This window comes from Bolinopsis microptera, chromosome 2 (assembly GCF_026151205.1).
Source record: "Bolinopsis microptera isolate Bmic1 chromosome 2, MBARI_Bmic_1.0, whole genome shotgun sequence".
Taxonomy (NCBI): Eukaryota; Metazoa; Ctenophora; class Tentaculata; order Lobata; family Bolinopsidae; genus Bolinopsis; species Bolinopsis microptera.
In genome coordinates, this window is record NC_087073.1 from 5228448 (window position 1) to 5254447 (window position 26000).

The 26000-nt window shown below is 40.1% G+C and overlaps 3 protein-coding genes across 3 annotated transcripts in view; all 3 read right to left on the bottom strand.

Annotated features, from left to right (window-relative positions):
- Positions 1-25785, bottom strand: part of LOC134811732 (large ribosomal subunit protein eL18-like) — a 60539-nt gene extending 34754 nt beyond the window's left edge. The window contains exon 1 of the mRNA XM_063818765.1: positions 25774-25785. The gene's annotated coding sequence lies outside the window, so the exon portion shown is untranslated. The remainder of the gene's footprint in view (positions 1-25773) is intronic.
- LOC134812041 (stalled ribosome sensor GCN1-like) lies at positions 3604-13859 on the bottom strand. Its single transcript, XM_063819227.1, has 3 exons — positions 13776-13859; positions 13480-13629; positions 3604-11383 (listed from the first exon to the last, which is right to left on the bottom strand). Exons 1-3 carry the CDS (start codon positions 13827-13829, stop codon positions 3686-3688), a joined length of 7902 nt encoding a protein of 2633 aa, XP_063675297.1. The 5' UTR covers positions 13830-13859; the 3' UTR covers positions 3604-3685.
- Positions 14151-16397, bottom strand: LOC134826591 (cleavage and polyadenylation specificity factor subunit 5-like). The gene is made up of 3 exons (XM_063839020.1): positions 16156-16397; positions 15843-16050; positions 14151-14629 (listed from the first exon to the last, which is right to left on the bottom strand). The coding sequence occupies exons 1-3, from the start codon at positions 16394-16396 to the stop codon at positions 14479-14481; spliced, it is 600 nt and encodes a 199-aa protein (XP_063695090.1). The 5' UTR covers position 16397; the 3' UTR covers positions 14151-14478.
- Positions 25786-26000: the final 215 nt, after the last annotated feature.

Below are 26000 nucleotides of genomic sequence, written 5' to 3' on the forward strand. Positions count from 1 at the left end.
AATTCTCAATTTCTATACCTACCATTCTTCTATTTACACTCCTAACTATAGACTAATTTCTAATAATATAGTTTAATAGAATAGAATAACTGTACACTTAATAGCTAACATTTTGATAATATTTCAGTCCATACAGAATCACAGATGATTGCGGAGGTGCCTTTACGATGGGTTGCCTGGGTGGTGCAGTTTTCTCTGCCATCAAAGGGTTCAGATTAGCTCCTCCTGTAAGTTGATATGCCTCCAAACATTATCAGTTCTTATCATCGACAATATTAGGGGCGCAGTCTCATACGTATTTTGTTTTTTACAGAAAAAAGTTCATCTTTAATTTAGGCGAAATAAATTCATGACATAATTCTCAAAATATTTATTTCATTCGATTAATGCTTCAGGGAATCAAATCGAGGTTAACTGGAATGACGACATCTGTGAAGGTGAAAGCCCCTGTGCTTGGAGGTTTGTAATATAATTGGTTGATAACAAAAAAATATTACTATTCAGCACTGCCACTAAAATTAGCATAAAACGCTTTATTTTGATTTGCGTTTGCGTAACCCGCATTGCTTGTCTGTTAAGTAAATATGAAGGGAGCTCGCACTTAAAACTCGCGTTGATCTAAGCTAAGCTATATAGCGCAGCTGCGCGCGCGGCTTACTATTCTATTCTAGCTAAACAACATACAGGGTGTACCGTAGAAAATGTGACTTTTTTCCACTTCTGTAATTTTTTACAAAATCAAACTTCATAGTTATTTTTAACTAAATTTTGTTGGAAATATATTTGAATTAATGATAGTAATAAAAAAAATTGTTAATAATTAAGAATTTGCTCAAAATATCCACCCTTCTTGGCAAGTACGTATTGCAGTCGACTATTTAAATTGTTTATTGCCGAACTAATTTGAATTTTTCCAATCTTCCGGCACTCCCTCCTGATGTTCTGTTTGAGTTCCTCCACTGTTTTTGGGTAAGGGTTGGTGTAAACCTTTGATTTTAAATACCCCCAGAAATAAAAATCGAGAGGATTCAGATCTGGGCTATATTGGGGGCCATAGGAATTTCGAGTTCCTGGAGATTAGCCTCTCCTCACCAAACCTCTCTGTCAGCCAGTCAATGGCGACCCGACTGCAATGAGGCGGTGCCCCATCTTGTTGGAAAGTACATTTTTTTAAGTTGCCCTTCCTTTTCAGAGCTGGTATAACCTTTCCTTTGATCAACTTTATATAATTATCTGTTTTTATTGTCTCCGCTACCCCCTCCTTGTCCTCAAAGAAATAAGGACCGATTAAACCAGCATCTTGGCCAAGTGCAACAAAAACAGTAACTCTAGCCCTTGTTTTTGGAGCTTCCACCGAGTCATGTGGGTTTTCACTGCCCCAAAATCGCATATTCTGGCGATTAACATACCCTGATAAGTGAAAGTGGGCTTCGTCCGAAAATAATATGTGCTGTAGAAAATTTTTGTCGGACTCAATCCGATCAGACATGAAATTTGCGAAATCCACACGTTTTTCCTTGGTTACTGGGGTCTGTTTTTCCCTAAGTTGGATCTTGTAAGGAAATTTCTTCAGTTCTGTTCGTAGCATCCTCCACGTTGAAGTCTTAGATATCCCAAGCTCCCTTGACAAGCTTCTGACCGACCTTCGTGGACTGAGTTCGAGCTTCTTCTTGATTCTGTCAAGATTCTTAATTGAAATGACACTTCGGGATCGCCCAGGCGGAGAGATCTTCTTCAGTGTGTAGTTGGTCTGGAGTTGGTTCACAACCCTCTTTATCTGCTCGTTCGACAGCGTAGGGACCACAGTGGACCACTTTGACCCACGGGATAAAAGTAAACGTCTCACACGAGCAGGGCTTCGGCCATTTTCAAAATATGCCTCTATTATGGCCATTTTCAGCTCTATAGGTAGCACCATTACGAAACGAAGAGTTGAAAAAAATCAAGAAATAACAGAGACTTGATACTTGGTATACACCAATTCGATACATATTGACACAGTGTGATGAAGAGTTTTTAGCAACTGCTCCTTCATAAAAATTTTTATTTTTGTTCAAAATAGTCACACTTTCTACGGTACACCCTGTATATAACGTCATGTCATGTGACCATGAATTTACTTTTATCAATTTTCTAAATCCTGACCATTGTATTTTCAGGAAACTTCGGAACATGGGGCCTCACGTTTGCGGCTTGTGATTGTACTCTGATTTATCTTCGAAACAAGGAAGACCATTGGAATTCGATAACTGCTGGTGCTGCTACTGGCGGACTTTTGTCCATACGAAGTAAGAGAGCCTTCTTTAATTTATCTTAAATACATCCTTGTGTCTGTCCGCCTGTTAAGCTCCTGTCCATTCTCTATGTAATTGTCTGTTTTAAACGACGAGATCTCAGGCCGAGTGCGATTGGCACTCTTACACTGTACACACTACGCAGTGGAATGCAATTAGTGAGTGGGAAACAATTTTCCATACCTCTTAATCAAAAACTGTTTCTATTCCAGGTGGTCCACAAGCAGCAGTTACATCGGCTATAATTGGGGGTGTTTTGTTAGCCATGATTGAAGGTATCAGTATAGCACTGACACGCATCGGGGCTGAACAATTTAAACCAGGTGTGTATTACTTCTTTTCACTTTGATTTCGATATTAGATATTTAAACAGTGAACTAAAACTGGCATTACAATGTTTGACGAAGATAAAATTTGAAATGCACTGTACATAATATTTCAGTTATGCCAACGTTACCGGACGCTGCCTGACAAACTCTCAACATGGATGTCCATCTCTTCAACTTTGTCTCCCGTGGCCCTCTGGACGGACATTTTAGTAAATTTCATTTATTGAAGCAGGACTCTTCAAAACAACATCAGAGATGTATCGTGAAAATGAACAAAATTAAAACTGTGACTCCCGTTAAATTATTGAACAGATTGCGTTTTAATTTATAGTTTTGTACGTTTTCAAGTTAATAACATCACTGCTTGGTATAACGAAATTTCGAGTTTGACTTCAAGAATCTAATTGTTTCAAGATATCAGCTGTGATAATAAGAATGGCTGCGACCGTATTTAAAAACCAATTATAGTAAAAATGTCTCTGGAGAGGGTCCAGAAGAGCCAAAATTCGGCAAAAGTTATGTGAAAATAAGCCAGCCTAGGGGTTGGGAAAAGCTATTGTAATTTCAAAGTAAAGTGGCTCACAGGATGGGTCGGACAGGGCAAAATCTAGGTCCCTTGTGTGTTGTGGTAAATTTACCCACCATCCTGCATAAACATTCAAAGTCACTCATTTTTACTAGTCTTAATTTTAGGAAATCAATCTAGATTGTTCAAATTAAGTCACGTACCATCGTTCAATGTATGATGTAACTTTTAACGATAACAGATAAGCAAGACGTGAAAGTGAACGCGAAGGGTAGTACGTTAAATTACGTACGTGAAATGGACGGCACGTGCGCGGAAAAGTCGTGTTTTCTATGATCTTATTGCGTGGCGGCGTACGTAAACAGTGTGGCAAATTTAAAACTTGTTCCTTGGTCGGCGTAATCCACGTGTTATAACAGCTGATTTCTTGCCAATGAGAAATAAAACGAACATCTTTAAAGCAACCAGTGTTAAAACAAGAATGAGCTAAAACGCTTCAATAAATTAATGCGACCATTTTTTTGAAGAAAATGCAGCTACACTGCCGGTAAGAATGAGAAAATATTATTTTCATAACTGGAATAAGTCCTGTATTCGTTGGCCACACGTTTGGCTGACGGCAAGAATCTGTTGAAAATCTCGAGTGACTTGGGATCGAGTGAAGGTGCGAGTCTATTAGCGATATCCTCAGTTGTCTTGAGTCTCAGTAAAGTGGCAATGGCTACCTCTGACGAACTTCTGACGGCTGGTATCTTCTTTGTAGTGCTGTCGATTAGAGGGATCATGAGAGATTTCACCATATCATCTGACAGGGGCTCCACCCCAGAGATATTTATCATGTGAACCATGTTGTTGGCAAAGCTCCGCACATCGTTGCTGGAGCCGTGACCACAATTCTTGACCAGAAGGGACACCACTTTGCTCAAACACTCCACATTTTCGCCTGATCCCTGTAGATGGATAATCAAGCGTCCCGCGGCGTAGTTAGCAGAATTGCAAACTTGTACATTATCTGAATCCATGAACTTGAGGAGTGATGTCGTTAAATCTTCGATGAGGTCCATTTTGCTCATACGAGTAGGAGCGTAACGCAATAACCCGGCTATCGCTAGCGTTTGACCGTGTCTTATCTCTTTGCTGGGTCCCTGAGGAAGAATCTTATCTCTGACCAGTTTCTCAAGCTCCTCCTCTTTGAAGAACGTAGCTAGAGATCCAATACAAGCTCCATTAGCAGTTCTGATAGTATCCTCTGGAGCACCTAGATGGTTGGACAGCGTCACCGAGATAGACAGAGCTAGATTCTCACCCATGTTGGCGCCCCCAATGAACATGGTCCCCTGAAGTGCTGAAAACATTGTCTCACGAGTGCTGAGATTCTCGTTCTTGGTGCCGCTGTGAATGTCGGTAAACAAGTTGTCCACCCTGTTATGGAGGGAGACTAGTTTAGTGAGAGCTGTGACACCTTTCTCCCGCACTTCCCGTGTCCCGTCGTTCAGTGACTTCATGAAGGTCGTCTGAAGTTGAGATAAAAATGGTTTCAGGGCAACTTTCACCTTGTCGATGAGAAGGGACAGAGTGTCAAGGCAAGCAGTTTTAATGTTTGGAGTGTATCTCTCGCCCAATACTCGAATCAAAGGTCCGGTTATTTGTACAACAGATGGTTTCAGAGCTGGCTGGCTCGTGTATTGTATCGCCTCTTTGAGACCAAGTATAGCTTGCTCCTTCAGATCAGGACTACCGTTCAGAATACCCTCTCGATATAACGCAACCACAGTGGCTAGCCCTTTAGGAAGACAGAATCCAGGGAGTGTGTATGTTGGATCACGCCTGTTCTTAGGATCAATGGCTTGATAGATGCACATTTTCAAATCAGGAACTAGTCTCACTTGATCACCTGAAGCAAGTCGTTTAGTGGCGGTGTTGAACGCATTCCAGCAGTTCTTAACAACCTCTGCGCAAGGGTCACTAAACGCGGATATCAGACACTTCCACAAGACAGTGATGTGTTCTTCAATTTCAAGATACTCGTTCTTACAAAGGGTTCCAACCAAGATAGAACTGTACAGTCGCATCTTTGTCTCCTCAGACTTCAGGGTGTCTTCCAAGATATCCAGGGTATTCTCATGACCGTCTAACTCTTTGACGGAAGATATGATCAGATTAGCATGATCCAACTCCTTCTCAACCTCGCTTTCCTTAACCTCGCAGAGTCCCTCAAGTATAGCAGTAATAATGGTGTCCAGATGTTCATATAGTGCTGTTCCAGCAACTGAGGAAAGTGAAGCTAAAGCTCCGATGTTCACAGGCTTCTCGATCAGTTTGGGAACCATGTAAGGTAAAACAACCTTGCTCTTAGCCTGCATGATCTCTTGCAATGCTCCGATCAGGTACTCAGCTTCCTCACCCTCTATCGTCTCCATGGCGGCTAAGAGAGGTGACAGTATCTCGTCCAGACATTTGGTTCCCAGAACGTTGTGCAGTGCTGCAAATGTTCCAGCTGCAGCAGTTCGTACATCAGGATCAGGATCTGTGAGCGCTGATTTAATTGCTGGCAATAGCTTGTCACTGTAAATCTCAACCTGTTCTTTGGAGGTCGCAGCAATGATTTCACTAAGTCCAAGACAAACTCCCTGTCTTTGAATGACGTTGTCAGTTTCAAGTGCCATCTCTAAGATTGGTACAACTTCTGGGAGAATCCTGTCGCTCAACTTCTTGACAAGATCGCCAAGAGTTCGACTTGCAACCATCTTCTTGTCGTAGCACTCACTGGCCAGACATCCCAAGATAAGCTCGATCATCACAGGCAGAATCTCCTTCAGAGTCTTAGGAGTGTTTGTAACAACAATCTTCCATATGTGAAGACCGGCTTGTCTAACAGCCAGAGCCACATCAGATCGAGCCATGTAAAGACCAGAGAAGACCCTGTTTCGTCGCTCTTCACCCAGAACACTGATGATGAGTCTCTTGGTCTCGTCGGTTCCAAAGTTGTCGTCCTCGTCACCCGTCACAGTGGACTGTTTGCCGGTGACACCCATAATCCTGTAAAGCAGATCTCCCAGGAGTTGGCAAGATGCCAATCTGATCCTGTGGTTCTCATCGAACAGTCCCTCTTCAAGCTGTGGTAAGAAGAGGTTTATTGCGGAGTCTGCGTACTGCTGTACAATCCTCTGTCCTGCTTTGTAGGAGGTATGTCGTACAAACTCGCTCTCAGACGCCAAACCATTGAGAATAGGCGTTAATATTGGACCGATGAACTCAGCGAAGTCATCTTTCATTGTCATAGGGAAGTAAATAAACAACATCAAATATCCTTCTCTAATGTGAGGAAGCAGAGTTTCATCATCCAAACAGATGAGAACTTCTGACATTGTTCTCTCCAGTCGTTCAGGTCCCAGACCCACCATCACTTCACTGATACCCTGTGCAGCTCCAGATCTGTCTACTGAGCTCTGCTCTGAGATCAGGGTAACCAGCAACCATTCCATCAGACCATCAATCTCACCGATACCCGTCACCAGACATCCCAGTGCCCGGGCCGAGTACAGCCTGACATCAGGAACAGGGTCAAGAAGAGCAGACTTTATCCCCGGGATTATTGAACCAAGGTACGGCTTCAAATCCTTCTCGTCCGTTAAAACAAGCATGTTTCCAATAATCTGAGCGGCTGCTTTCTTTGTGTCTGTTCTTTGCTCGAAGGACCGACACACCACTGGTACGATCAAAGCTAGAGACGGAGCGTCTATCTTGTGAACGAACGAGGTTTTCATGAGAGCTCTTAGACACTTATCAGTATGTTTTGAAGGATCAGACAGAGCACCTAGCAACAGATGTACGATTGCTTGAATTTCTGGGTTCCTGATCACAGAGCCGATCTGTTTGAGAGCAGCTTGACTTGCTCTTTGAACCTTGGTGTGAGAATCAGCCATTACTTCGATAAGTTTAGGAACTATGTTAGGGAGGCAGGATGATAACTGTTTGGGGTTACAGTAAGCCATGGCACCCAGCAACTCGACACTACCAGCCTTGGTCCTCCAGGCATCATCAGTCAGAGCTTTCAGGAGGGATGGTAGAACAAGCTTCACTCCGTGTCCACTCAGTTTAGCCATTATAGCTTTAGATGCCTTCTCAGTGGCTTCTCGGACGTATTGATTACCGTCTCCGAAGCAAACCAGTAGATGTGGCAAGACATTGATCACATATGGTTCAAACAAAGTTCCCATCATAGTACAGAGTTGTTCAAACGCCATCATGGCTCCTTCTCGGTGTTTGAAGTTCTTTTTGTTAGTGATAGCCTCGATCAGAGTAGGCATGATCTCCAACTGTTTCAGGGACAACAACCCCAGTCCCTTGACTAGACCAGCTAGTCCGTGTGCAGCACCTCTTCTCTCTCCGTAGTTCTCTGATTCCAGCAGCTGGTAAAGGATCCTCTGAATAAGCTGTGGAGCTACGTCCTTGATAGAGGGAACCAACGGAGCCAAACACTCGGCTACAGCAACCTGTACCTGTTCTGAGGGAGTAGAAAGTGAGTCCATCAACTTGCAAACAATCGGCTTCACTTTGGGATCATCTTGTTTGAGATGCTTTGCCAGTGTTGCCATCAGAATAACCACATTCTGTTTAACCACATCTGTAGCTTTTGAGTCGGGAGTGTTGTCTAGGTAGTTCTCAAAAACAGGCAGGAGCGTATCAATGACAAGCTTGCCATGCACGTTGATAACTTTAATACCAACATCTCTCATCTTAGCTTGGACAAGTATGCAGTTGTCAGAGAGACCTCTAGGAACGATAAGACTAACAAGGTTCAACAGTTGTTCGTTTACAAGGAACGGAACTATAGAGGCTAAAGCTTCTGCTATACCGGCTCTTTCTTCCCATTTATCAGCTGGAGCTGCAAACAATACTCGTCCCATGTCATCTAATATTGGTTTGGGAATATCAGATTTCTTAATGTACAGATTTACAAGCTTCTCTAAAACCTCATCAATAGAATCGTCCAGTTCTTCTAAGATGTTAGCTAGAGCTTTGCCAGCTGCAATCTGGAGGTGTTCCTGTGGACTAACCACGTGAACTAGCAAACCATCACAGATTCCAGCGTGCACTTTAAACTCACAGGAAAGATCGGACCACAGAGCTGTACCGGCAACCTGTACATTGCTCACCACATCAAACTTAGACATCCAAACAGCTGTACTGAGCCGATTAGCGAGTGTATTCGCAACAGAGCTCTCGTAAACCAAGATGCTGAGAGCTGTGCTGAGGACTTTGAGTCCTAGGAGGATGTTTACTCGGAGCACATCGTTAGGAGATGTTAAGTAGTCCATCAGAACTGAAACCTCACCATCACCAGCTATCGCACAACCAGGATCTCCGTTAGAAGCACTACAAACTTCATGCAGAACGGAGAGCAGTTTCGTACCAACAGGTCCAATAGGTTTTCTCTCGAACGTTGCACAGGACATCCTCAACAAGTCCTCCATCGGCATGAAAGTGGGACCATCAAACAGGTTATCCGCTGATGCTCTTTTCTTGAGATGCGCTAGAATAACATCCAGAGCAACAACAGCATTTTCTTCATAGTCCTCCGAGGTCATCTTGGATTTTTCTACGATGTATCGGAGGAAGGGGAAAGCAAGAGCAAAAGAAGCAGAAGAGAGCGTGAATCCTGTTACGAGCATGCGCTTGAGCTGTTCCACACATCTTACAAATGCATCTTCTAGGGACTCACCAAGCCAGTCAGGGTTTATTGAGCACGGTGGATCGTGAAGACGTACTGTCAACCGTCCCAGCAGGAACCCTAGGTCCTTAAAAGTAGCAGGAAATACTTTCAAACACAGCTTTATCAAGAGGTCAATCGCGTGCTTTGCAGTAAGGGGGAAATTTAGAATTTCCATAGTCGCAGACGAGATTCGAGCAATACTGTGCATGATGTGCACAATGTCAGCGTCCAAACAGGCCATCATGATGTTGTTTTTCTGGTTGAAATCCTTTTTCAAGGTCTCCACATTGGTTCTGATACCTTCCTCTACATCGAGCCTGAAATTTAAATCGTCTTGCTGTTTCTTTGTCAGTGTCATTCCCTTTTGCTTGGCCAACTTAGCCTCCACCTCCATAGCCCACTTTTGATCCTCAAAATTGTAAAGCCTTGATTCTCGTTTGATATTTCTGTCCACGACCACACTCTTTTCAAACTCTTCTAACAGAACTGTTTTCCACAGAGTTCCTGATGGAGTACGGTGAATCTCTAGGTCCTCCTCAGTGATACACTTGATGGCTGGTTTCTCGAACACGTCTAAACAAAGTGAGAAGAAGGGAGTGATGAGGGTGAGGCAATGTTTGCTGAGGTGCGAGACGAGACTGTAGCTCTCAGGGGTGTGATTCGCTTGAATCATTGCCAGGATTTCTTGTGCGTACGTCTCTCCGAACTTGTACAGATCAATACCACAAACACTGGCGAGGTATTCAAACAGTCCGTTACTCTCCGGTTTAAGGTTTGGAGACATTATCATGAGAAGGACATCCATGTAACACCTCTCTTTGGTTGCTGTGCTCAAAGTTGCCACGATGGAGAAGATATCTTTGATGAAGTAGACAAACTTCAGAGCTCTATGAGGGTTGTCGTCCGTTTTGCTGTAGTTAAGAACGTTGGAATTTAGGTAACCAATGACAATAGCAGCAAGACCCTCGCTACTCTGAACAAGCTTCTTCACAGCTGACTGAGCTGCTTTGATGCTGGGGTAGGTCTTCGTTAGAACTATGTCAAGAAGGGTGAACATCAGAGATTTCGTCAGATCCGCTCCAATCTGACCTTGGAAAAGGTAAATGAGCGGCTTGATAAAGTTCACAAAAGCAATGGCTTCATCGTCATGGATTGCAGACAGAACTTTACCAAGTGCGCCGACAACAGTGCTTGACAGAAGTTTCTCCTTTACTTTTCCCAACATAACCTCAGAATCTCCCAAATCTTTGCCAGCAAGTTTCATGAGAAGTGCTCCAGCTGCTAAACCCTCCACTATTGACAGTACGTTGTTTGAAGCTGTCTTATCCACCACTGTCAGTAGCGAATCCTCCAACAATTCAAGTAAAGATAGGGTATCATTTTTGAAGAAAGAGTCTGCAGCTAAGAGATATGCTATCCTGGTGTGGGCTGTTCCTCCCTTTATAAAACCTTGTTTGAACAGTTCAATGGTGGACTTCCCGACGGTAACTTTGATCTTAGCACCCCACAGGGCCAGAGAGTTAATACTTTCTATTTGTGCTGTCTCGTTGCTCTCTGATTTGAGGTATGCTTGATATTTACCGATAACATGTTCGATAATTCCCTCTGATGCGGCTTGAGATGAGGAGAGTTTGCCAATAAGTTTGATGACCATAACTCTCTGCTGATAAGCAGCAATCTTACCATGACAGCCCTCCAATATCTTGAACAAACCATCAACTAGTCCAGTAATAGCGGAGCTGTCGGAAACTTCTCCGAACACCACAACAAAGCACGGCTCTACTCCCTCGTGTAGTAGTGGGTTAGAGGACGCCAGCAGGGGTCCTAAGATATCCAGGAAATCTTTAACATACCTGCTGAGGTCGAGTGTCAGAGCTGAGATTGCCTCGGTGAAGGCATTGACTGCAAACTCTGGAGTCCGTAAAGCAGCTCTCTTCATTCCCGCGATTATCTTTGCAGAAAACATCTCATGAGAGATGAGGGACAACATGGCACTGGCAGATCTCCTTAAATGTGGGTGAATGTTGCTTTTAGCCAGGAACATAACCTCAACATACTTATCAAGAGCTTTGGGGAGGACACTCTGTACTTTCTCTTCGGCCCCGACCTCTTTAGCTGTGATGAGAAGGAAGGAAAGGAAAGAAACAGTCCAAGCTGACACGTCACCAGACAGCACAGCGTCAATATACTTCTCCAGAACATCAGTCTTGTGAGAGATACTCTTCAGGAATATACTCCGCAGATATGCGAGCTTCTTGGGCTCCCAAGTTCCGGCTGTAGCTGCAAACGCAGCGCTCTGAATACCAAGGAACATGGAGAGAGCGTTGGGGGACTTTAGGAACATTTCGGAGAGGTGAGTCATGACGGTGAGGGTGGTAGCAAAGAGGGCCCGCCCGTTCATGGCAAGAGCGGGGGCGACATGGGGAATCTTCAAGTTTGGTATGGCGAGTGTCATGGCTTTTGTTACAACCGACCCAGCTTGTTTTGGGTTGGCCTTGCACCACTCTCCAACAAACGACTGAAATGGTAGAGGGGGGTTAATAATACAGGACCAATTAGTTTCTGGACAATATATTACTGGACCAGATAGGTGGAGACATTTTGCACTACCGTACAGGCCGGATCACAGGTACAATAAAAGGCGAAATCTACCTATCTATCTGTTCAATCAAACTCCTGGCTAATTGTGATTTTAATAGACCTAAATTTAAAGTCTACCTAGAAGTTTCATTACACAGCCCAAACAGCTCGAGTCATTACAACGGAAATGACACGTAATATTAAAGGAGCATTTCTTTTGAACTTTATGAGATAACACTGCTTATCAGCAACGGGCACACGCTTTACACGCGACTTAGATTTTATTTCAGTGTGGCTTTGTTATCTTTTGTGTGTACCTACTACACCTCTCCCTTTATTCTGTGTCCCGGTTAAATCTTGAAAATCTATTTTATCCACGAAACTTTGGACTTATAATCGCCGTATCAGTGATTAAACAAGAAAACAGTATAGATCCAAAATTGGTCATACTCATTGATCATGGTATTAAATCCATGAACTAAGTGAGATTATCTGTTATTTGACGTTAAGGATTCAAATAATACATATTTGATAACTTTTCTTAGTTGTCAAGGTATGAAAAATAAATATGTTATAATTATTTGACGGTACTTTAGTTTTCTGGAATTAAAATCACGACCTTTCCAATGATGATCACGTGACTATATTCCCCTTAGCAAAACGTGTGATCGCATAAAGTCATGTGATCTATGTTCCAACTTGGTGACTCAATCAAGATATTACATTCTTAATCTGTAACTCTAATGATCAGGTGACAAAACGTAACCTGTGCATTTAACTGACCCTGCAATGATTCGTGAACTCTCTCTAACGAGACCCAATCAAACTTGTTCTAAATTTAGAATTCCGCTCGTTAGCCCCTTATGATCACGTGTTAGTACGTAATAATCACATGGTCTATCAAAGGATTTTTCCAGTATATAAGCCGTCATCATTTCAGGGAGAGTATCAGTTGTCTATCTCTTCATTACAGTTTACATTACTACTTCCTCAACAATACTTACTAAACAAGTGGACATGTCTCTTCTCATTGACTTCAGACTCGCCTATGACTTGGCCTCCATCACCTATCCTGCTAAACCTCCCACAACCCGATCTCTTCCTAAACTTCCCACTACATTATCCATTCCTAAACATCCCACCGCCCGATCCCTTCCTAAACCTCCAACCACCCGATCCCCTCCCATCTCTACAATCAAGAAACTGGAAACAGCTCTTCCTACAGTAGCAGTGATAGAAACCTTCCACTTTGGTTCTCCTGCAGTCTTACCTCCAAACCTCCCTTCCTTCCTATCACATCAACAAACCCCACTTAAGTTAACCACACCTCAGTTCAGATTCAGAAGACACACTACTTCTTCCAAACCCTACATCAGAACCACCCAGGACTTTAAACCCCAGAAGGCTCCCTGTCCAGCTCGCTCCAGACATCAGACCGCTCCCCCTAGCTACCGGAACCTGGACCCTGCACTGTTGGAGCTCCTCAACCACATCACTACTTTGTACAGATCTGTCTGGAGGTACATCAGGGATGGGTTCAGCCTAACAGAAGCTCTGGATCACTACCATCTCACTCCCGACATGTGGACTTACCGTAGACTGATAGCAGAGACCTGGATAGCCTTTAGGGATCCCTACATTGCTAAAATCCACTTCCTGACGAGCTTGTACGGAAGTATCCCACGTGGACTGGTGATGCATGCTCTCACTTATGCTGCTAGCAAGACTCTCAACCATTGGGCTAGAAAGAGGAAACTACACGAGAAGAGACGAGATGGAACTCTTATGTCTATGTAGAGATTTGTAGAAATGGTGTATATATATTCAGATTTACTCTTTTTCAGAGTGTAAGATTTAAAAATATCAGGATTCAGAATTACTATGTAACTTCCAATTCGATGTTAATCAACTAATTTAGTCAATTAGGATTGTTTATTTCCAATTAACTGTTTACTTATAATTACTGTTTTTCTCGTTACAAATCTAAATCTAAATTTCATAGGAAAAATAATAATACACTCTAATTAAAATCACCTGAATGGCAGCGATTGATTTCCTGTCATCGTAACGAGTAAGCGCACAATACAGGCAAGTCAGTAATATCTTAGCTTGTGAGTCATCCACCCCTGCTTTTACAAGAGCTGTCAGCTTCTTCAGGGTATCGCATCTCCCGCCAATTGATCCCTGAAAGTGCAAATTGGTAATTGTAATCTAAAAATTGCACTCTGGCTTGCTCACATGGCATTACAAAGGCAAACACTCCTTATGCTGAAAAATATACACTGAACTAAATATACTGACCGTTTGGCAGCAAAAAGTGTGATTCTTACCTGTGTAAGAAGATATCGGGTTGAGTCTGAAATAATTTGTGCTTCTTCTTCCATTCTGATATCTTTACATGCTACCTAAGTAAAAATTGTGAACTTGATATACGCAAGCCTAACGAGGTGTATACATATAATATTGCAAATGGGAGGGAGAATGGTCATACAGAAAGTACAATACAATTCTTATTTTTTCAGATAAACAGTATTAAAAACAATGTAGATAACTGGACATTTTTAAATCGCCGATATATATTTTAAATACATTATAGGCAGTAATTGCTCAGCATTCATGTAATAGCAAAGTCACTGTTGTGTAATATCAAATTACGATTTTAAATAGTCACGTGATTACACCTGCGATAAATAAAACAAACAACATCCGGCTCTAAAAGATAAATAAGAATAAATTTAGTTAATAATACGGAAAATAGAACTGCTTCGAGCCAATTACATATTTCATTACACATTACATCAGCAAGATTTTTATCAATTTCGAAACCCCTCCCCTGTAGGATATTGATACTATATGTGAACCCTACTAAATACGATTGCCTGCAAATTCCAGAAATGGTAGGTACAAATAATATTCCAGACAAATAATATAACAGCTCTTTCAATAATGTAAAAAGCAGTTGAGCTCAATCAAAATTTCTTTCGTCAACTTAAAAAACTATCTGTGATTATCGAACAGTCCTTTAGTGTTACATCAAGCGTAGACGTAGCTAAACCGACTCAAGTTCTGAGGTAATGTGGAAATAACGGGGCCATATCCGTTAGAGTTGTCGTACAGTTCGAAGAGTGGCGCCGCTACCAACTTGTAGTTTCTGGGCACAGCAAACATTGCTCGCTCGGGTAACCTGATGGTATTAAACTGTGTAGTGTGTAACCAGTACGAATTTCTTTGACCTCATTACTTACATCCTGACAAACAATTTCAGTTTATTATGTCATAAATATACGATTTCATGTCTTTAATGAAATTCGTTTTGCAATATCGAGCTTTAAGCTGCCAGCTTTATAGCATGGAAGAAGGGTATGGGTCGTAGTAACTATATGGTATAAACGTTGCACGAGAAATAACGACAATTATTTTATAAACGAATCCTACAAATTATTGTAAAGATAATCGTATTATCTATGCTTAGTTGTGGACTGTAGTGACGGATTTATGAGAGGAAATACCAATCTGTGAAAATATAAAACTTTTATCCTACTGTAACTTTCCGCGAAAATTGTTATTCAAAGAACTATGCATCATTCCCCATCATTTTATAAGATCCTTGGTTCTCATACATTATATGATATATATTGTCAGAAAGCCAGTGCCTCTGAATCTATACCAAAGTCTAAATTAAAACAAGACATTTAATCGGTCAGGAACAGACTGTTAAAGATAAAGCAACTCTTTCTGTCTGATACGAAAAACTTTGGCAGGTTAATTCAGCAGAAATATTGTCAAAGAAATTTTAGCACAAAAAGATTATCAGAGTCTATTCATAACCAGAAAATCAGAACACTATCGCTTTCCTTTGTGCCAGTAATCACCATATTTGACATAAATGCCACATTGTCAGGATATAAGTGTTATGCCGTGGAAAGGACATGTTTTTACAATAGTTGCAATATTATATTATGTAACGTGCCTTAAAGACTTATTACTATTTATATTTATAGCAGACTATTATGTAGACGTAATGTATCAAATATTCGTACTAGGAAAGCAGGAACAATAATAATACACTATCTGGGGATTAATATCTGGTAAACAGTAAGCAAGGCGCACTCAAATTATTGAAAAAAATTAAACTTGAATTGAAGTTCACCTGCCAGCTGAAATGAGAGTTTATGGTGATCCTTATTATGCAATATCCATTATGCAAACAGTAAGGGGACTAAGAGGCACAGTTATCTCTGTTGTGAGGATACAAGTAAATGCACTTACGGAGATTAAACTAATTACTAAACTGAGATTAAACTAATTACTAAACTATATGTCCCAGCTAGTAGTAGAGTAATCTGCAGGTTTTAACAGAAAGTAACTTTGATGTCCAAATAAATCGAATCTCTAACCTGACTAAGAAGAGACGCCTGTGCTCCTTGGGTTTAGTGACGTGTGGAGGAATGTAAGGATATTGGGGAGGCTCGTAGTTAGGTCTCCACCAATTACAAATCATCTCATCAACTCCCCAGTGTATCGTGTCTCCTTGTCGACCAAGGGTATCTGATAAACACTTCTTTAGGCATTCCACTTCATCTTCACCTGGTAGCACTTCTGCTCCTGCATAATGTCATGGTTAGATGATTGAATAAAAATGTAATTTACAGTATTACTTTAAATCACAAGTTATTTATTAAATTAAGTCTAAAATAACAATTGACAAACCAGGGAGTTTGAAAAATGATGTCCCCAGCTGCAAGAGAAGGACATGAGGCAGATTGTGTTCATGGACTAGCAGCACACCCTCAACAGTCTTACGCATTCCAATTGATCCGTATTCATCTCTCATACGCTGAAACCTTGCAGCTACAGATGCATCCTTTTCATACTGGGGCTCCTTTGTTCCAAATGTGTAGTTTGACAAAGGGTATAGCTGAACAACTCTCTCATTAACTACTGATGGCATCCTAAAGAGGGATACTGATTGAGAAATGGAATTATGATAAATGTGATAATATGATGATTATACAGCTGATACGAAGCAGGATGAAAGTTCAATGAATCAAATATGAAATTAAACAAAGAATGAATGAAACAGAATAGTAGAATATGGTTCGAAAAGTTGGAAGAGATTGTATAAGACGAAAATTTTATGGTTGCATGATTACAGCTGTATTTATCAAGCTTTTACATATTTTAGGCTGTCGAATCTCCATGTTTGCTATTAATTCTTGGACAATTTGGCCAAATCGTTTGATCACTTTATGACAGGGACAGCTTCTTTGGGTGCTGAGATGCACAACTCATTCTCAAGGAACTGATTTTAACACATTAGAGCCGGCACCCAGCCGAATTTGCAGTAGTATAAAGCTGATGAGTTAACAGAAACTTAAATCAAAATTTTCAGTTATTAGTCGGGAAAATCGGTGATCCAAGAGATTAAAGAAACAGACAGCTGAGAAAAAATTGAAAAGTTTTCTGCTGATGAAATTGTTTTTAAATATTGTATTTGATAATTAATTAATGTTGGTGGGGAAATATTTATTATATATGTATTTTTTCACACAGTGCGATGATATTTTGTAGACATGTGTGATGATGTGATGTCATAAATTTTACTTTACTTTACTTTACTTTACTTTTGATACATGATACTATAATCAGCTGTACAATTTTACGGACGAAATGATCCCAGGGGGGGACTCCCAACCTACAGCTTATAATATAATTATTTGTTGTTTGTAAAGTGCTGTTGATTGATTAGTAAACTTTATTTAAATGTACCTTTGTCTCAGTGGTTAATTGGATAGTCATTATATAATACAAGTTATTTTACCCAAATTCAAACAACCTCTCATAACTTGTATTATTGAGTGACCATAACTGAATTATTTGATTATGACTTATTTTACTTACTCTAAATCCCCTTGTGGCAAGCTCGTCGACTACAATTGTTATTTACTCAACCAGCTTTCCACAATGTATCCTTACCCAGGAATCCCCAATTCCCTTAACCCCACCCTCTAACCCATAAAGCAATTCCAAACGATACATATGCCTCATCAAACCACCAAATCTAATCAACAACATCCACCACCTCACCTACCCAACCATCCACCCCTTAAGCAACTTATTTCACTATGTTATATTATGTTTCAATCGAAATCAATTCTTCCTTATGCTATATCTAATGAAAAAATAGTTACTAAATAGTTTTAAGTAATCAATGTCCCCTTTTTCCATTATAAATCAGACGTCCACCCATGATCTACTCATTTCAGGTGCAGCTAATTCGCCGGTGGTGGCAGCCCAGAGGGCACTCAGCACATCCCCCTGATCAATATTCTCAATAAAATGAGCGGAAAAAGACTTGACAGAAACTCACCTAGGACCCCCACCTCCTTGATGAGCCCCCACACAGAGAAAAGAACCAGATCATCCAAGAGTGAAAGTGAGAAACGAAGTGCAGTCGTAAACTCTACCTTTGAAAGAACCCCTAGCAATAGGAGCCTCCTACAGACGTCACTCCTCAAAAATGGCCGTGCTTCACCTCTGGCAACATCAATGTCAGAGTCTGAAGGAAATGTTAGTGATGACAGCACCAGCACATCAAAGCCAAAATCTAAAGTCGTCAAGTCCAAATGCCCCTGCTGCAGAACCTCTGGGGGTAAGTCTTGGCTTTTGACCTGTAAGGACTGTGGCCAGGTTTGGCACTCTCTATGTGCAAACTTGAATGGTGCTGATCTTACCCAGAAGGGGATTGATTCATTGCTTCCCAACTGGGGCTGTCCCTGGTGCTTTGTTGCCCCATACCCAAGACCAAAGCAGCATAAGTCGGCTAAGTTAGCAAATGCATTGCAAACAACTTGCTATGCAAACCAAATCTCGGCTGAGGTAATTGAGTCCCTGGAGGGTATAGTCGAGCAGAAAATGAAGCATATCACCCAACCCACGACTGACTTCATTGCATCAATACAACATCAGCTGACAGAGCTGACCCAAAACATAGCATCCTTAAAGAACACTCCTAACCGTCCTCCTCCTCCTCAAATGAACGACTACGATCCCCCACAACCACCACAACCCCCTAGGAGGGCCCCAATTCAAGTAGAAAGTGTCAGTTCAATCAACCTGGTACCTGATATAAAGCACATGGAAAACCATCTAGAAGACTACATCACAGAGAAAGAAGAGAGCGACCTCATGAACATGCTACAGAATCAACTCGCAGAATTCTCATTAGAGGGGCAAAGAAATGTACTTCAATATGGAGAGCACTACAAGTACATGGGTTCAAAGTCAAACCCTTTGGTGATGCCTGAACCCATCAAGAAACTGATGGAGCGTCTCAACAATGAGTATGGGTCTTCACACCAAGAGGAAAGGCACCACTACAGACTAAACTCTTGCCTAGTGAACATGTATGATGATAAGGAGTCAACTCTCCCAGAACACGCAGACAATGAGGGGGATATTGACCCAAAGTCATCTATCTTCACCATATCTCTAGGGATCCCACGTCACCTTCAGTTTAGGAACTTACAGTCTGACGAAACAATGAATGTCAAATGTAATAGCAGAAGCATGTACCAGATGAATAGGCATAGTCAAGACTTCTTCAAACACACCATCAAAAAAGAAGATGATGATTCTGTCCCTGACGGCATTCGCTTCAGTCTAACATTCAGGGCCATCCATTGGTCAAACTTCAACTCAACTATTCTCATAGGGGATTCTAACTTTGGGCCGATAACATTCGGAAGCGGCAAAGGTAAACTTGGTGAATCGACCCCTGGCCTCAGATCTTGGGCTCCTACAATAGACTCAATAGACCCACTATCATGCACATCATACCGTAATGTTGTGCTAATGGTGGGCACTAATGACCTTAAGAACAAAGTTACAGACCAAAAGGTCAAAGAACTTTATAAGCAATATAAAACAAAACTTAGTCTGATAAGGAAGTACAACCCTAAATGTAAAATATTCATATGTCCAGTACTTCCCACAAAATCACACGACAAGAACCGTAGAATTTTTATGTTTAATAGATTTATTGCTGAAGATTTATGCCAGTGTGACCTTAAAGTTATCCTAGTTGAAGGTTTTATCAAGTTCCTAGACAAGCGAACAAATCTTTTAGATTATGATCTTGCAAAGACTGATGTTGGAGATGAACTCCATCTCAATAGAAAAGGCACCAGCATCCTTGTTGTCCTATTAAAACGCTGCATCTTTCAATTTAAATCTAGTAAAACTAAATTATCAAGCAGTAGGTTATATTCTAACGCACTCAGAGGTGGCCCACCAAACCCTGTATAGATAAATGACTCCATCAATCAAACGAGAAATATGCGACTGCTGCAACAAAAACGTCCTTATTGGTCAAGGATACTTGGAATGTCAAAATTGTCCCAAAATAATACACAAATTACGCTTCAAAAATTCAAAATTTAGCCAAGGAGGCTCTGGACACTTATGTACCAACTGCTTCAGTATTAGTGTCATGATCTACAATCCCTTTAAGGAACTCATAGGACTTGACAAAGAGTCTGATGATAAGTTCTACTCAGAAGACTTCCTGGAGTCTTTTGACTGTATTAACCAAGCATCCACAATTTTGGAAAACTGTAAGAGTTACAAACTTAAATCAGTCCATGAAAAGGTCCCTAATAACTCTGATTTTAGCACAATGTTCTACAATATAGATGGAAATCTATCCAACTTTGACTCCTTTTCTGCAGAAATGAGCATGCAAAAACTTACTTACTCAGCTATTGCTCTTGCTGAAACAAATGTTAATCAAAACAAAGGTGATCTGTACAAATTAAGCAACTACTCGCATTTCTATAATGATAAAATTCCAAATAAAACAAAAGGAACAGGTGTCTGTTTATATATCCACTGTTCCTTCAATGCAACCATAAACGACAAGCTTATCAGTACAACTAAAAACCTTGAATCACTCTTTGTTACTGTCAATAAAGGGAGTGAAAAAGTTAATGTTGGTGTGGTTTATAGATCACCCAATGGGGACTCGAAAGAGTTTCTCAATGAGTTGACACACCTGAAGTCACTCTTCCCCAAAGACATAAAATCTATAATTTTGGGAGACTACAACTTTGACCTTCTAAAGAGAACAAATCCCACAACTCAAAAATTTGAAAATTTGTTTCTTTCATTGGGATTCTTTCCGCTCATCTCATTACCAACTCATTCCACAAACATTCACCAACATTCCTGTATAGACAATATACTCACCAATGACATTGAACACGTCACGATGTCTGGGGTAATTGATGACATGAATTCCCACCACAAACCAATCATAGCCATGTTCAACCTTTGCATGCCTAAGAACGAAACTTCTTCTGACCAAAAGCTACTCCAACACTACAGCTTCTCCAAGAAAAATTTTGATACTTTAATTACAGACCTTGAATCCAAAGAAGATATCCTGGCAAACAGTACCAACTTTGAAACCTTCTTTGACATCTTCACACATACAATTGACTCTAACTGCAAACTAGATAAACCCAAAGTCTCCAAAAGAAATCCAATTAACAATCCTTGGATGACAGATGGAATTTCAGAAGCTATTTCAACTAAAGAGGAGCTGTATGATGACTGGATAGCCTCGAAAAAGTCAAAAGAATTTAGTCCAGATGGAAATATTGATCTTCACACAAAATTTTCAAACTATCGTCGATGTCTTAAAGGTGTAATAAAAAGTCAAAAAAAGAAATATTACTGTACTAAGATTATGGATCATCAAGGAGACAGCAAAAAGACTTGGGAAGTTATCAATGAATTAAGAGGAAAATGCAAAAAAACCATAAAGCCTCAATTCTGTGTCGACGGAGTACGCATCACAGAACGTAGACTCATAGCCAACAAATTTAATGAGTACTTTGCCTCAATAGCGTCGAAATTGAATGAACAAGTTGATGGGGAAATGAAAATTGAGCCACTTCCTTCATTTGTTGAATTGTTACCAAAAACTAACCCAAATTCAATGTACTTAACAGACTGCACTGAGAGTGAAATATCTCATATCATTTCTGAGCTACAAAATGGCAAAGCTAGTGATTTCCCCATCAGTGTTATTAAAAAGGCCTCACACATTCTCAGCCCAGTGCTTTCCATACAATACAACAACCTTATGTCAACAGGATGCTTTCCTGCCATCCTTAAGATAGGTAAAATTAGCCCCATCTACAAAAAAGATAACGAAGAACACTTACAAAATTATCGTCCAATTTCCACTCTCCCAATTTTCGGTAAAATTTTTGAAAAGGTTATCTACTCACGGCTTTATGGTTTTCTCTCGAGTCAGGGAATACTGCACGATAGCCAGTTTGGGTTCCGAAAGGGTCATTCAACATCACATGCACTCAACTACTCTATTCACCACATTCAGCAGTCACTCAAAGCCGGTAATCATGTTTTAGGAATCTTTATCGACCTAAGTAAAGCATTTGATACAATAGATCACTCAATACTTCTCAAAAAATTAAACACATACGGGATCAGAGGACGGGCACACAAACTCCTGGAAAGTTATCTTTCCGACCGTAAACAATATGTTGGTGTGCTCAGTGAAATATCTGATACTCTACCTGTGCTTTTTGGAGTGCCACAAGGGAGCTGCTTAGGGCCCCTTCTGTTCCTAATTTACATAAACGATCTTACAAACTCTGAAAAGAACTCTAAATTTGTTCTATTTGCTGATGACACAAATATCTTTGTCGCTGCAAAAAGTAAAAACCTAGCATACAAAAAAGCCAATGATGTCCTAAATTCCGTACACCGCTACATGCTTGCCAATAAACTTCACATAAACACTGGCAAGAGCTGTTACCTTGAATTCTCAAACTCTCGATCCAACAAAGATGAAGATACACCCTCTGATCAAGAAATCAATATCAATGGCATACCCTTGGAGAGAGTACATGAAACTAAATTCTTAGGTGTAACAATCGATGAAGACCTAAACTGGAACGCACATAGAAGGAAATTAGCAAAAAAACTAGCCAGCTGCTGTGGCATGCTAAATAGAATTAAAGATAACATTCCCACATCACTCCATAAAGATCTATATCACACTCTGTTTGAAAGCTATCTTGCATATGGTATAACTGTCTGGGGAGGGGCATCTAACAAAAAACTTGAACCTCTGTTCAAAGCACAGAAAATGTGTGCCCGCATAATGTTTGGAGATAAAGAAGCATACTTGGATAAATTTAAAACTAGTGCACGATGCAGACCCTACGCGGAGCAAATCCTGGGCAAGGAATTCTACAGAAAGGAGCATACAAAACCTCTCTTCAACACTCATGAAATCATGAATGTGCATAATCTGTACTTCTACCATTGTGTTAATGACATCTTCAAGGTCTTGAAATATAGAACCCCTATATCACTATACTCCCTCTTTGAAACATCTGGCAGACTTGGCAAAGAGACACTCATTCTCACACCTAAACCATCAGACAGCTACATATACAGAGCAGGGACAATATGGAATACAGTACGACAAAATCTCATGCTAACTACATTCACCTGTTATAAGCCCAATCACCTCAAATCATCCATAAGAATCACCATCACTCACACTCAAAAGGAAGGAGAACCAAATGACTGGAACTTAGCCTTAAACAGCGTTCGACAAAATTCAAAAACTTTAAAATTGACCTTGCCTAGATTACTTAAGCTTGAAAAAGCGGTAATATCTTAGCAAAATATAGCTTGCAGCAGCCCCATACCTTGTCATGAACATAATATCGAAACTACCTCTGTGATCACATCTTTCTCTGGGTGCAAAATGAATATTATATATATTATATAGGTTTATTAGTTTTATAGAAATCTAAAAGTTCTATAGAAATTTATTATATATAAGGATTATAAACATTTTATTTGTGTGTTTTGTGTTATGCATTTTTATACCTACGGGTATATGGCCCCCAGAATATAGGTGGCCCCCAAAATATAGGTCATGTTAGTGGATACAGTTCTAACCAAGATAAGCGATACTAATGGGATCTGTTACTGCTAGGTTGGAGTAAAACATGTAACTAATGTTTCTGGATAAAAATTTTGGACCTACATGAGGTATTTTGGTATATTTGGTCATGACAGCGAAAGATTTAAACGATGTTGTCATTTTCTAGAGGGGTAAATATGGCGAAAAATTGTCATGACAAAAATCTGTCCAACACATGCCATTAAGACTACTGGTATGAGTATAAGTATTATTTTAAGCTATCTTTTCATCGAGACATCTGCAAACTGACAATTTGGAAAAAAGTTATGGCCACCACAATTTTACGGGCCCCCAGAATATAGGTCTATACGACCCCCAGAATATAGGTTGGTCAAAAACCCTGAACATGCCCAAAACCATGCTTTGGGATGCTCTACTTGTAGCTACTAGTCTCCTGAACCCACATATCAAGTTTTATCAAAATTGGATAAAAATTGGCCGAGTTATGGGATAAAAACAAAAACCATATGCCCATATACGGGCATACACACCAAATTTGATCGATTTTGGTCCATAAATTGGTCAAATATCAATATTTTTGAATGAAACCAACTTTATATGGAAGGTAAGCATATATTACACATTCTCTATGATTATCAGCTCAATATCTACCTAACTGTGGATTCTGTGTTCAAATAATCGCAAAAAATGAACAAAATCGCCCATATCTCAAACTGACTTCGCTCAAAACAATAGAACTCAATAGGGTTTCAATATTTTCACATGAAATTTTCAGAATCAACGTAGAATTGTCTCATGACCTTAAGTTTTGGGACAGAATTTTGAGTTAGGCCTTTAAAAAAATTTGGCGGCCAAAAATGTCTGATTTACAGTCATTGAGGTGCACATTGTATTGATACAGATAAAAACAGCCCCCCTCAATCATATCTAGGGACACTCCTTCAATCTTATTTAAGTATTTAGTTAAGATCCCTACTAAATTAGTGCATGAAAGCTTTTTAACTAGTAAAATTAAAGATTTACTCATTACGGGTATATGGCCCCCAGAATATAGGTTTTAAAAAAAAAATAGCGACCAAGATTCTGCATTTTCTCTGTCACCCTGAGCATTAAGGAATGTGGGGTAGTGATGAGAAACAGTTAAAGAACATATGCTGAAGAGATGGCATCATCAAAATGTATGAAGGTGGAGTATTTGAGGACGATTTTTGCATACCTATATTCTGGGGGCCGTAGTTTTTGATTTTTTGCTATTAAGTATACTCTAAACCATTTCAATTTAGTATCTGGAGCCATTGGCATCATCAATACAGTCTCAGCAACATATTCTGACTGCATATAACTGTCTGTGACAATTTTAGAACAACTTAGGAACAGATGTTTGGACCTATATTCTGGGGGCCCTGTTAAAAAATGGTATTTTTACAGGTGAAAAAAAAGTACACTTAAAAACCTAATAATTATTTTCAACTACCCAAGAAACATTTAAAGGGTTATTATGTACATATTTACAGCCCTAAACATGCTTAGAAGTAGTTTTAACACCTGTTTCTAAGTGCTCAAAAAGCGACCTATATTCTGGGGGCCATATACCCGTATACTATTTTAGAAGATATTTTTATAGAATGTTAGAAGTGCAGTAGGGTCAGTTTCAGACGAATTAAGCATAAATGACATCATTGCCATGTCTGAAGTGGTTTGTAAATGGGCCATTGTTAGCCCCAAGCGTTTTGGTCCCTCATTCCTGCCACTCAGCATTGCCTACTGTAAAGTAGAAATTTTTCTAAGATAATAGAGAAACTGACCTTGTCTCACTAAATTCAACCACTTACCATAATAAAAATACTAACAACCAAATAAAGTTTTTTAAATAATTATATACAATCACCAAAAATATTTCCTCAAGTTTACTTCTAGCTAACTAATTCGTGGTTTAAGCTCTTATTTTATTTATGATTAAAGGAATGTAAAATAAAACTTTTCGTTTCATTGAAAACTTTTCGTTTCATTGACACCTTTCACAAGCAAGAGCTACTTAGGCCTACTTGCTGTGAGGTGTCTCAGCTACATGATATGGGTTGGGTGTCCCCCCTTTTTTATTAGCTGGCAGATGAACACGATTTTTGGAACAGAACCATCAAGATTGATGTACTAGGTGTCAAATGTGTACTATGTAACTATGACCTCCAAGGAAGCTCACAACGAATACACAAGTACTTGTAGGTTTACAACCTACCAGGACGCGCGCCGAGTTGGACTCGTCGACGGTCCAATATATGGAACAGATATTTTACGAGTATCACCCGTTAAACAAGTACAACATACTGTTGTCGAATTCAAATTATTTGCAAAAGTAGAAAGTTACTCTTCTTAAAGGGTAAAAATGTATATTTAGCGCTTTCTTATCCTTGTTATGTCATTCTGTTATGCCAGGAGGTACAAAAAAGATACGTAGCGAGTTGGAATGACTTGTAGTACAAAAATTGTATCTTTTAATTAAATGTTCTGTCAAATAGTACACGGAGGCACGAAGCGAATAGCGATGGGACAGTGAAGAAGCGAA